Source organism: Ursus arctos, unplaced genomic scaffold (assembly GCF_023065955.2).
Source record: "Ursus arctos isolate Adak ecotype North America unplaced genomic scaffold, UrsArc2.0 scaffold_6, whole genome shotgun sequence".
Taxonomy (NCBI): Eukaryota; Metazoa; Chordata; class Mammalia; order Carnivora; family Ursidae; genus Ursus; species Ursus arctos.
In genome coordinates this window covers 85,355,615-85,367,906 of record NW_026623078.1, presented here as the reverse complement: position 1 = coordinate 85,367,906, position 12,292 = coordinate 85,355,615, and the positions used below count along the sequence as shown (strand labels likewise).

The following is a 12,292-nucleotide window of genomic DNA, read 5'->3' as shown; positions in this document are numbered from 1 at the left end:
AGAAAAAAGAAAGAGATTGTTAAAATGACAGTTTAGCGTAGCAGATGGAGACCGCCGGCAATCCCATCCGCGGGCACACATCCGCGCCAGGTGACCACGTTCACGCAGGGGCCTCTCCGTGCGCGCTCACAACAGCCCCCTCGTAACAGGGACAGTGTGGAAGGAGCGCACGGCCGGCGGCCCAATGTGGGGACAGACTGGTCTGTCCCGAGCGCGGAGCGCGTCCCCCTGCGCCGCTCACGGCTGCACGAACCTGAGACGCGAAGGGCAAGAGGCCACTCACAGAGACCCCATACTCTGTGCTAGCGTTTCTGCGAAATGCCCGGCGCAGGCAAATCCGGGGAGGCAGCGAGCGCACGAGCGGCGGCCGGACGCCGCTGGACACGCGCCGGTGCGCGGGGCTGGCAGCCCGGGGGCGGGGCTTCTCCCTGGGCCTGACGGGGGAGGGTTGCAGGAGCCGTGAACAACCAGAAACACTTCCGGTGGGTGAATTGTATGCCATGTGAAGTACGTCCAATAAAGCTGTTACAAATTAAAAAGAGGACAAAGAAACAAGCGTTTGAGAGAAAAACAAGACTGAAAATCCAGACTGAGAAAGATTCATGACCACACAAAAACCCAAATGAAATACACGAAAAAACACGACACACAGCACTAAAACACAGAAGACGAGGTAGGAAATGCCTGCCACACGTGCAATTACTTGTGAACACTAAAGAACACTCCCGAACCCACCAGGAGGAGCAAAGGGCCTGAGCAGCCCTGTCACCGAGAAGGAAAGTCAACCTCACTCAGAGTCACAAAGGAGCAAAGTGAAAGTACCCTTTAAACCTATGAACAGCACCCAGAGAAGACGGGGTGAGGGCCGGCGGGAAGCCAACCTCTGTCCCCGGGGCGGGGGGGTGGGGGGGGAGCTGCTACCGCAACCCCCCCCAGGGCAAATCGGCTGCAGGCGTGCAACTCCAGATGCCCCGAGAGCTTCGCTGAGTGCTGTCCGCGCACTGTCACAGACACCTGTGCACAGCAGGGAGTGCCCGGCCCACGCAGAGCCTGTCCCTTCCCTGCTGGCGGCTTGAGGATCTGGTGACAGGCAGGGCTCCCAGCGCGGGGGCCTGCTGAGGGCTGCATGAGCCCCCTAATAAAGCAGCTTAGGGGTCCTAGGCAGGGGTTCTGAGTCTTGAGGCATAAACGGACATCTGACGATTTTCACTGAAGAGCGGATGGGTCTTTCACAAAGTTCCTGCGATGAACAGAGGTCATTGCCAGCTTTGCCTTCCTGCAAACCTCCTGGAAGGGTCAAGCAGTGGTGATCGCATGGACAAGGAGCCCGTGGCGTGGGGGGGATGGCAAGGGTTCCCGGGTGTCCCAGCTCTGTGCCTCCGAGGGCACGTCCCACTGGAAGATACTGGCCACAGCCCAGATGGGAGCAGCCTGACGCCCGCTAGTACACAGGTGCCCATATTAGGGCACGTCCCCATCGGGGTCCTTCAGGAAGGTACAGCAGAAAGGGCTCCTCAGGGGGAATTTTCTTCACCGTGTAGAAACATCAGCTTAGGAGCCATCAGTCTACTCTGCCGGACACCCCACACAGGGGAACAGGTGAGCCAGAGCCAGGACACCCCTCTGCCTTCCTGGGGCTCTGCACACACTTCCCAGAGGCCACCCACAGGCAGCTGGAGACGAAGCCTACCGGGGAGATAGGACAGCAGCAGAGGAGCCCTGACCCTGGTCACACTCTGAGCCCTGACCCTGGTCACACACTAGGCCTGACCCTGGTCACACTCTGAGCCCTGATCCAGGTCACACAGTGACCCCTGACCCTGGTCACTCTCTGAGCCTTGACCCTGGTCACACTCTGAGCCCTGATCTTTGTCACACACTCTCTGAGCCCTGACCCAGGTCAGACACTGACCCCTGGCCCTGGTCACACTCTGGACCTTGATCCTGGTCACACTCTGAGCCCTGACCTTGGTCACTCTCTGAGTCCTGACTCTGAGCCCTGACCCAGGTCACACAGTGACCCCTGACCCTGGGTACTCTCTGAGCCTTGACCCTGGTCACACACTGACCCCTGATCCTGGTCACATTCTGAGTCCTGATCTTGGTCACACTCTGAGTCCTGACCTTGGTCACTCTCAGAGCCCCGACCCTGGTCACTCTCTGAGTCCTGACTCTGAGCCCTGATCCTGGTCACACTCTGAGCCCTGATCCTGGTCACACACTAGGCCTGACCCTGGTCACACTCTGAGCCCTGACCCAGGTCACACAGTGACCCCTGACCCTGGTCACTCTCTGAGCCCTGATCTTTGTCACACACTCTCTGAGCCCTGACCCAGGTCACACACTGACCCCTGACCCTGGTCACACTCTGAACCTTGATCCTGGTCACACTCTGAGTCCTGATCCTGGTCACACTCTGAGCCCCAACCCTGGTCACTCTCTGAGTCCTGACTCTGAGCCGTGACCCTGGTCATATTCTGAGCCCTGACCCTGGTTGCTCTCTGAGCCCTGACGCTGGTCATTCTCTGAGCAATGATCCTGATCACACTCTGAGTCCTGACCCTGGTCACACTCTGAGCCCTGACCCTGGTCACTTTCCGAGCCCTGTCTTCAAGGCTGCTAGTAAAACTGAGGGGTGGCTGAAGACCTCTCAGCATGGAGGCATCCTAGACAGAGCCCACCCAGACGCTGACTGAGCCACATTCCTCCCGACCTAAGACAGGTGCGACTCTGCAGGAAGTTTCAGCCTGGCTACCGGGGGATCGGCAGAAACTGTAGGAGGAGGAACGCCCAGGGGCCAGGGGTGTGTTCTAGGCGGAAAGCACAGGTGGGGCCCTTGGGTCTGAGGACACGGAGTTGGGCTGGTACAGGCTGCGGGCTTGGATTTGGGCTAGACCGAAGAAGGAAGCTGGGTGTGTGCAGTGGTGTCTAATCCGGTCAGCTGCATCCAGCATCAGCGCCCAGTTGCAGGTGGTGGCGTAGTGAGGTGTGAAATCAGACAAGCCCGGTCGCTGCTTGCTTTGCCCCAGCCCACGCGAGGGGACCTGCCCAAGTCAGCGGCTGCCAGGAGTGTGTGAGCCTATGCCCAAAGTAGAGTTGTAAGTGTTGTGCGTCTCCAGAGCCACGGTGAGGAACACATGATCGGGCAGGGGACATGGCCGACACAGGCTGGGTGCTACGGGAAACCACGCGCCTCGCCCGCAGGCCCCACCCCATGCCCAGGGAGGCGCGGGCCCCTTCGGCTCCCATGTGGAGCTGATCTCAAAGGAAAGCCAAGGACCATAAAAAGGCTGTGGGGTGGGGGTTGGGGGAAGAGTCCCCAGACAGAGAATTTCAACCACAGCAGGACGGGGGAGGGCAGGGGAGGGATGGGCATCCCTGGCAAAAGGAAGAGCAGGGGCAAAGTCTAGGAGGGGGAGTAAGATTTGGATCCTCTGGGAGAAGATGGAGGAGTTGGGTGGGGTTGCAGTGTGGCCCCAGGTGCGTCTGGGCACCATGGCCTTGACTGCCCAGGATGAGGCCCTGGGTCCTGTCAACAACCCTCCCCGCCCCACCCCAGGGTTCACTCTGGCAGCTGCGGGCTTGGTGGAGGCTGTGACCAGGTCACAGGCAGAGGACATCCTGGGGAGGCTGACGTGCAGGCACTCTGGGGGGTGCCTGTGTGCATGCGTGTACACACGTGTGTGTTTGGGGGGGGCAGTGGCTGGAGCCACACTTCGGTCCCATCTGGGCCTTGGGCGAGGGCCTTCCTGTCAGTTTCCTGGCCCTGCCCCAGGTGTACCTGCCCCTCCAGTGGACAACGGGGTTAGTGTCTCCAAGGCAACCCTGGCCCCTCCCACCTCCACCCTCCATCCAGGACCTTTCTGTCGCCCCAGAGCCTCTGAGGACACTGTGGCTGGTTGTCCAGGCAGTCTGTCCCCATATCATATACCCCACAAGACGACCTCAAAGGAGCTGGGGCGGGGGTGCAGGGCACCCTGGTAGCGTTCAAACCCAGAACTACTAGACCCGGGATCTGCCCTGGAGATGGGCCTGGGGACCCAAGTGGGAAGGGTGCCTGGCAGAGGCAGGAACCAGGGTGGGGGGTACAGGCAGAGGAGGAAGGAAGGTGGGGAGCCCAGGTAAGGGAGTCACAGAGGAAGGTGAGAGCCCCCAAATCATCGAGAGGAGCCATCAGGGCTGGGGAGGGACCCCAGGCTGTGGGAGGTAGAGGAAGGGGGAAAGGGACAAGGAGGACAGGAGGAGTACCCACAGAGGAATGGGGCATCCAGTGGAGGTGGGAGGGGCCCCAGTGCGCGGGGGGGGGGGGGGGGGCGGGTCTCTGCACCTCGGCCGCCCACAGGAAACCCAATCCCGCTAATCTGCTTGGCTGACCGGTCGGGCGGCTGCACCGGGTGCCCACTGTCCCTGCGGGCAGGCCAAAGGCCAGCGTGCTGCGGTGCGGTGTGAGGACTGGACCACGATGGGGACACGGCTGGTGCTACTGGCGCTGGTGCTGGCGACCTGCGGCCCTCAGCTCGGTGAGGGGCGCAGGGCAGGGTGGGCAGGGGGGCCAGGGAGTGGAAGAAGGCTGGGAGACTGAGCAGAGGCGGGGCAGGGAGCGAGGGTGAGCCAGGAGGGAAGGGCACAGCCCTGGGCTGAGGGAGAGGAGAGCACAGGGGCCGCCCCCCAGGGCTGGGGCAGCAGCAGAGACTCTGGGTGCCAGCTGGGGGACCGCGGGTCACTGGGCGCCACGGGCATCTGGAGAGGCTTTGGCTGGAGAGGGCATGGTCAGAATCGTGCTCCCTGGTTCTGGGGCCACGGGGGAGGCAGGCCTCAGGGGGTGTCTTGGGGAGACCAGGAAGGCTCTGGGAACTGGGGATGACAGGGGGCATGAGAGAACAACGGGGGGAGACGCCCCTCAGGGCCCCCACACCTAACCAGAAAAGGAGCTGCGTAGAGTGGGCCCCAGCCAGAGGGGAAAGTGAGGTCAACCTGAGACACAGTGACACACAGTGAGTGTAGAGGAGACTGTGGCCTCACTGTGTGTGGACCACCAGCGCCAGGCAGGCCCACTTAGGATCCCGTGGTGGGTGGGACACAGAGCGGCACACCCTGGGGCCCCCGCCCCTGCTGGCCCACCCCCCTACCTGTCTGGGGCCCCTGCGCTGTGGCTCGTCCCTCCTTTGCTAACCTGGCACCTTGGGTGCCCAGGCGCAGCCTGGCCCACCCTGTCCCCCACACACCTCCTTGTCTGTTCCCGACGCCCACTGCGGCCCTTTGGGTGCTGCTCTTCGCTGATCAGGGCCAACACCGAGGCCCTCCCTGACCCTGAAGGGATGCCTGGCTCCCTGCAGGCAGCTACCCGATGCACCAGAGCTGTCCCCTCCCCACCTTGGCCCTGCAGGCTGAGCCCATGCAGGCACACTCTGTCTCTAAGGACCACAGCTCAAACCTCCTGAGTCCTCCCAGAGCTTGGGTCGCTGGGCAACTGGAGCCTGGATGGTACGGTCCCCCTCAAACCTGGGCCTCCAGGATAAAGGGCTTGGGGTGGGGCAGGGCCTGCCTGACGCGTCCGTTGTCCCTTCTTACCCAGTGGTGGCCCTGCAATGCTACACCTGTCATGAGCCTACTGCTGTGTCCAGCTGTGTTACCATCACCACCTGCAATGCCAACGAGACCATGTGCAAGACCACCCTCTACTCCCTGGAGATAGGTCGGCGGGTGCTGGGGGGGCGGGGCGACCACCCTCTACTCCCTGGAGATAGGTCGGCGGGTGCTGGGGGGGCGGGGCGACCACCCTCTACTCCCTGGAGATAGGTCGGCGGGTGCTGGGGGGGCGGGGCGACCACCCTCTACTCCCTGGAGATAGGTCGGCGGGTGCTGGGGGGGCGGGGCGACCACCCTCTACTCCCTGGAGATAGGTCGGGGGGTTTTGGGGCGGTGGGGTGACCGCCCTCTACCCCCTGGAGATAGGTCAGCGGGTGCTGGGGGGGCGGGGCGACCACCCTCTACTCCCTGGAGATAGGTCGGCGGGTGCTGGGAGGGCAGGGCGGGGCCCCAGGGTCAGAGCTGCCTCCAGGGCCGCCGCCCCCCCGCCAGCTACGCAGACTGCATCCACCACCTTAGCCGTTTGCAAAAGGGCTCTTGGTCCAAGCTAGGAGGCCTTCCTCCCTCCTCCCTCTTTAATGGAAAGGAAGCCTTGCCTTGCCTGGGGACACCTGGAAGGACACTGCTTCATCCAGCCAGGAGTCCGGCGCAAGTCATGGTGTCCCCAGCGCAGAGGCAGCGCTCAGCCCATGGCGGCAGAAGGAAAGGGGGTGGACAGGTCACGGAGGGACTGACCCCACGCTGGGGTCACGGGGCTGGGCGTGGGGGCCCTGAAGCTGGCGAGTTGACCAGCACCCAACATGGCCCACAGTGTACCCCTTCCTGGGGGACTCCACGGTGACCAAGTCCTGTGCCATCAAGTGTGTGCCCTCGGACGTGGACGGCATCGGCCAGACCCGGCCGGTGTCCTGCTGCAACACGGACCTGTGCAACGTGGACGGGGCGCCCGCCCTGGACGGCGGCCGCAGCCTGGCCTTGGCGCTGGCACTCCTCCTGCTCCGGAGCCTCGGCTTGTAGAGCCCCTGCCACCCCTGCCCCCTGCGCCCCCTGTGCCCCCTGCAAGCCAACCCTGAGCATCCCTGAAGAAGCATTGTCCCTGCACCCGGCCTCATGAATCTCCTTTCGGGCGGCTCTGCCCAGGGGCCGGGAAGGCCTCTAGCCGTGAGTCTGGCTCTGTCCGCCTGGTCCTGGGTCCCCCTCCGGCCCCTTCTCAGCCTCTCCTCTCCTGGTCCGTCTCTGCCCCTCCCGGCCTCTGGGTTCTCTCTGGGGCTCTCCTCACCCACATGGCTGCCCCATCTCCTTTCCATGTCCCAAGACATGCTAGGCAGGGATGGTCATCAGGCCAGCAAACCGGGCGGGGCTCTGCTCTCTGGGCCCTGTGGGGGGCCTGACTGTGGTGGGGCAGAAAGTGGGACCCCACAGGCAGGGGCAGCACCACACCTCCAGGGCAGGGGTCACAGGTGGCTTCTCGGAGGAGGCGGCCATTACAGCCAGGCTTTGAGTGACTGAGAGGTTGTTTGGGTAGAGGAGGGCAGGCCAAGCCAGGTGGAAGGAAGATCCAGGCAGGGTAAGAGTGGCCTGGGGTCCGGGATCGATCCATGAAGCACCTACGGCCCACTCACCTGGCCCCTGGTGACGTGGCCCCTTATGTTGGGTGGCCGGGGTTGCTGCTGGGCACACCCAGCACCTGCCTTCTCCAGGCCCACCAAGCCCCACTCCCTGGGTGCCCAGAGCAGCCCAAGCTCCAGGGCAGAGGGGACCTTCCCTCCACCTTGGCCTTGGCCAGCACCAAGTCCTCCAGATCATCTTCCCGGGAGTCACCTGACCGGCAGGCCTCTTGTCCCCAGAGGCCTCCCAGGCCTGCATCTGGGTTGAGACTTGAGGCTCACACACACACACACACAGAGGCATGTGTGCGCGGGCACACGTGTGGTCCTGGAGACACACAGCAAGGGCCCAGTCCTTGAGAAAGGACAGGCCCCAGCCCTCCTGCCCGGTGCTGGCACCTCCCCAGGACCACCTGAGGGAGGCGAGAGGGGGAGGAGAAGAGAGGGCCTTCAGTCCCCCTGGGACCTGCCCCTCCTCTCTGTGCCCCTGCTCCGGCAGCTTCTCCTGGGCCCCTGGGTGAGCTGGCCCAGTCCCAGGAGGGGTGCACAGCACCAGCATCCAGCCAAGCTGAGATGGGGCTGGGAAGCCCTCCTTCTAGTTCATCAGGGTGCTCCCCACTGGCCTCTAACTCTGAGTCCAGGTAGCCCTCACAACCAGCCCTCACCCCTCTTCTGCGGTTTCCTGCCCTTGGATGGCAGAGGGCAGCAGCCAGGACCTGAAGCAGGTCTGTCCTGGGGCACGGGACACCCCATGCCCCTGAGAGGGGAGACCAGTGGCCAGAAGACCCCCTAGCCGTGGGACCCCAGAAACCCCACATCTCTGCCTCCTGTGGGAACACCTTCAGTCTCGGGGGCTCTGTGGTCCCGAGCCAGATCCTGGGGGACAGACTCCCCATTGCCCAGCAAGTGGCCGCATGGCATGGCCACCATCCGCCAGAGAGCCCCTTAGGCGGACTCCGGGAATGGCAGGGAACTCGGGAGGCCAGGCATGGCCAAGTGCTGTCACGACACCTCCATCTGGGGTTGTACCTGAACTGTGACTTTGTCACGGAGGGGGCCCCGTCCAGTAATTCATCGTACCTCTCCCCTGGCATTTCTCACGTCTCCCACAAAAGTGAGGAGAGTGGCAGGGTTGAGCCTTAGAGTCTGGCTTGGGACCCAGTACACACACACACACACACACACACACACAGCCCTCCAGGGAAACATGGGAAAGCTGTGTGACCCCTCCTGGCCCCTGCTCCCACCTGGCCTTCCTGCCCCTCTGAAGCCAGAGCAAGGGCCCTTCCAGGCAGCCGACAGCACACAGGGTCTCTCACCTTCCTGCCCACGCCAGCCACCTTCTCGGCACGCACCGCTGCTCCAGGTCCCCACCCACCCCCTTGTCTTTATAGCTCCCCTCTGGAGCACAGGACACTCGGCCTGGTTTACAGGTGAAAGAAAGGGGGTCAGAGGGATTCATGAGCAGGCTGGTCACACAGGAGGTCAGGCGGGGTTGGGACCCACTCAATCTGTTAGACTCCACACTAGACACTCCCCAGCTCCTCTTGCAACATCCTGGGTGCAATCGTGGGCCAGGACCCAGGGAAGGGCCGCCCTGGGGAAGGGCCGCCCTGGGGAAGGGCCGCCGCGGCTGCTGTCTGCGCCTACCACGTGAGGCCCAATTACTGGATCTGCGGCAACCACAGTCTCTTCCTTTGCAAACAAGGTCCTCCCATTGTTTCCTCAGTCCACAAGGCCAGGTCACATCTGCCCTCGAAACTGCCCCGGGTCCCTAGTCTCATCCTCAAACAGGAATGCAGTCTAGAGGGGCAAGGGAGTCACCCCAAGGCTGCAGCACGCTCATATTCTCTCATCTGCCACCTACCCATCCACTTGCTCTCCTATCCATCATCTACCCCATCTTTCCTCCCTCCATTCATGTATTCTCCAGCCATTCACTGTCCTTTACCCACCCACTCCCTCCAACATCACCCACCCACCCATCCCTCTAGTCACCCACCCATCTGCTCACCCACCCACTCACCCATCCATCCATCTACTCATTTATTCATCCATCCATCCATCCTCCCATCCACCCATTCCGCTGTCAGAGGACAGAGAAACTAGAAAGTCTGGAACACCAGGAAGACCTCTGGATGAGGGGCACCTGGACTGGGCGTTATAGCATGGGGAAGATTTGAGGCTAGGATGGGAGACCAGAGAGGGTGCCCACCGAGAGGCAGAGCACAGACAAAGGTGTGGGCATGGGAAAGCCTGCGGTGGGAGGTGGGCAGTAAACAGAGTCAGAGAAGGCTGTCGGGAGGATGGGCAGAACGCTGTTGTCTGGGGCCTGAAACCAGGAAGCTCAGGCTTGGCTTAAAGGTCATCTGTAGGGAAGCGGCTGGTAGTGACTGCAGGGCCTTTCTGGAGCCCCACCCCCATCAGCCCGAGAGGAGCCTGGGGGTCCCACGCCAGCCCACGTGACACCATCCCCACACCTCACCAGGCACTCACCCTCCTCCGCACCTGGCCTGACCTCCCACCTCCGGGCCTGTGTGCTGCAGGGCACCTACGGCACAGGGAGGACATCTGGGTGGGAAGGAGACCGGCCTTGGCCCCGGCTGGGTTTGAAAGATACCCAAGTCCAGGCCAGGGCCTGCCAAATGTGCTCAGTGCCCATGTGGCGTCCGTGTGGGCCGGCACCAGACAGGCTCGAGCAATGAGGGGTCCTGCTCCCCGAGGGCCTGTGAGCGATGCGGTCCGCCTGCCTGCCCACTGTCCCGCCCACTACCTCCCTCTTGTGCCCCGTGCCACCCTGCTGACTCACACGCCGCTTCCGCCACCACCCTGGCATGCCCGCAGACGTGGCCCAGGCATATAAGTGCCCGCAGATGTGGCCCGGGCACCGGCTCTCCCAGCGTCTGGCGCGGCAGATGGCCTGGTGCAGGGCTGTGCTCCTGCTGCTGCTGGTTGCAGCCTGCAGCTTGCGTCCTGGTGAGTGGGACGGCCCGTGGCCCTTGAGGGAACTGTCTCTAGGCCGCACTTGGCCCACCTCCTCAGCGGGGAGGAGGCCCTTCGGGGGCTTGGGCAGAAGGCCCCCTTAGGCACCCTTGAGGCTCGTCTGCCTTGCCCTAAATGAGCCTCCCGGGCCCTAGAGCCTTCACTCGGGACGGGGTCAAGGCCCCACTTTCTAGGCAGGAAAACCAAGGCTCAAGGGAGGAATGCAGTGTCCCAGTCTGCTGGCCAGAGCCCTGGGCCTTGAGGGGTCTCAGCGAGGCGAGCTACCTCCCCCAAGCAGGGATGGGAAGGGAGGCGCTCCAGGTGGGCCTGGGGGTTTGCCCAGGGGCCAGACCGTATGCGGCCTGCGCTCCAGCCTCCAAGACAGGTCTCAAGACCAGGTGAGGAGCTTCGCCACATCCCTCGCCCAGGTGAGGCCTTCAAATGCTTCACGTGTGAGCAGCCCACGGCCGTCCCTTTGTGCAAGAACATCACTCACTGCAAGCCAGAGGCCACGGCCTGCAAGACCACGCTGGTGCAGATGGAGTCAGGTGAGGCCGGCCCACAGGGGCTGGGGTCCACAGTCGTCACCTTTCCCAGAGGGTCCTCAGGGCCGGGGCGGGGGTGGGGCGGGCATCCCGCAGCCTGGCTGGGTGGTGCGGCACAAGGGCTGCGTCAGCCTCGGAGCTCCCCCCCCCCCGCAAGGCTACGCTGCAGGCCCCAACAAGGGCCTGGGGGAGCATGGACAACTGCCCAGGCCCAGCCATTAGTCTGGGGGGTCACAAGGTATCCCTGGAGGAGTCAGGAAGGGCCGGATCAAGGGCCTGGAGGTTGGGGCAGCCGGGGAGGGCACTGGGCAGGGGAGGGGCAGGCTCTGACACCTGCCCACCCCCGGCAGAGTACCCCTTCAACCAGAGCCCCATGGTGACCCGTTCCTGCGCCAGCTCCTGCATAGCCACCGACCCCGACAGCATAGGGGTCGCCCACCCCGTCTACTGCTGCTTCCATGACTTGTGCAATTCCATGCAGGTCACCAGGCTGGGGGCCACACTCCTTGGCCTTCCCTGAAGGGCCTGGCATCACTGGAGATCACCCCTACCCACATGCTTCCATGAGCTCCCCGAGACTCAGGTTAATCACAGGACCCACAGGGTGAGAGCCTTGCCAGGGGCCACTCTCTGTCTCCCACACTTGCAGAGAATAAATAAAGCTGAGGCAGAGGCAACCTCTTTCCTCCCTGGGTGTCGAGAGTCCACGGAGCCAGCCTTCAGGAGGGCCGGGCTGAGTCAGGCCCATTCCGGACACCCGGCCCTCCTCATCCAAGGCCGATGGGACTCATTTTGCAGAAGGGGAAACAAAGGCTCTGGGGGAGAAACGCAATGGTTTGTCTTCCTACAAACCAGTCCCACGGCACCTCCGAGCAGGACAAGTTCCTTAGCCCAAGGGAGGTCTGCCCCACTCCCAGAGTCTGCCCTCAGCCTCGCCCCACCCCCGGGCGGGAAGGAAGCTGGAGTCAAGGGTGGGCACGTCCGGCTCCCCGCAGTCCAGCGTGGGGAAGCTGGGAAGAGAGCCCGTGCACGTGCAGGCAGCCTTCCGGCCCAGCCCAGGTCTCCCCGGGAGCATGTGGGGTGGGGCGCTTCTGGGCCAGCGGGCTTCGGTCACCTCCCTGAGGGGCCTACCATATCCTTGGCCCTGGGGACAGCTGAAATGAGAAGACACCGTGTGCATGGACCCTAAGGAGATGGCAGCTCACCCCGGACACCAAGGGCCGGTGCTGGGCTCTGTGGCCCGCTGGGTCTGCAGAAGCACCAGCCAGCAGGCAGGCAGCAGTGGCCCCAGGGGCTGAACCTCAGACTCCCGCTTTCCCCTCGTGAGGCCCCCCGGCTGGCCCTGGTCATGACCTAGCTCCGCAGCCCTGGAGGGAGGTGGGGGCCAGGAGCCTGCAGAGCACACTGGCCGCCTCAGAGCCTGCGTCACCCCAGCATGCCATGGCCCCCCTCCAGGCCCAAATGCACGCTGGTGCCCTCTGGGCTGGGCACTTCCCAGGCTCTGCATTACGGCCAGCCTTCCAGAGAGCCTCGACTGGGCCCTGGGTTCGGATGGAAGGGGCCAGGGCT

The 12,292-nt window shown here is 63.5% G+C and overlaps 2 protein-coding genes across 2 annotated transcripts; both read left to right on the top strand.

Moving 5' to 3' along the window:
- Nucleotides 1-4,462: 4,462 nt before the first annotated feature.
- LYPD2 (LY6/PLAUR domain containing 2) lies at nt 4,463-6,606 on the top strand. The gene is made up of 3 exons (XM_026491327.2): nt 4,463-4,520; nt 5,576-5,695; nt 6,401-6,606. The coding sequence occupies exons 1-3, from the start codon at nt 4,463-4,465 to the stop codon at nt 6,604-6,606; spliced, it is 384 nt and encodes a 127-aa protein (XP_026347112.1).
- Nucleotides 6,607-10,030: 3,424 nt separating this feature from the next.
- On the top strand, nt 10,031-11,410 carry SLURP1 (secreted LY6/PLAUR domain containing 1). The gene is made up of 3 exons (XM_026489334.3): nt 10,031-10,172; nt 10,607-10,726; nt 11,074-11,410. Exons 1-3 carry the CDS (start codon nt 10,031-10,033, stop codon nt 11,241-11,243), a joined length of 432 nt encoding a protein of 143 aa, XP_026345119.2. The 3' UTR covers nt 11,244-11,410.
- The last annotated feature ends 882 nt before the right edge of the window (nt 11,411-12,292 follow it).

Excerpts from the sequence above, each read along its gene's own strand:
- LYPD2 (XM_026491327.2), top strand. The coding sequence starts at position 4,463 with ATGGGGACACGGCTGGTGCTACTGGCGCTGGTGCTGGCGACCTGCGGC. Across the intron at positions 4,521-5,575 it reads GACCTGCGGCCCTCAGCTCG|TGGTGGCCCTGCAATGCTAC; the intron begins GTGAGGGGCGCA and ends CTTCTTACCCAG. Across the intron at positions 5,696-6,400 it reads CCTCTACTCCCTGGAGATAG|TGTACCCCTTCCTGGGGGAC; the intron begins GTCGGCGGGTGC and ends CATGGCCCACAG.
- SLURP1 (XM_026489334.3), top strand. The coding sequence starts at position 10,031 with ATGCCCGCAGACGTGGCCCAGGCATATAAGTGCCCGCAGATGTGGCCC. Across the intron at positions 10,173-10,606 it reads AGCCTGCAGCTTGCGTCCTG|GTGAGGCCTTCAAATGCTTC; the intron begins GTGAGTGGGACG and ends TCCCTCGCCCAG. Across the intron at positions 10,727-11,073 it reads GCTGGTGCAGATGGAGTCAG|AGTACCCCTTCAACCAGAGC; the intron begins GTGAGGCCGGCC and ends CACCCCCGGCAG.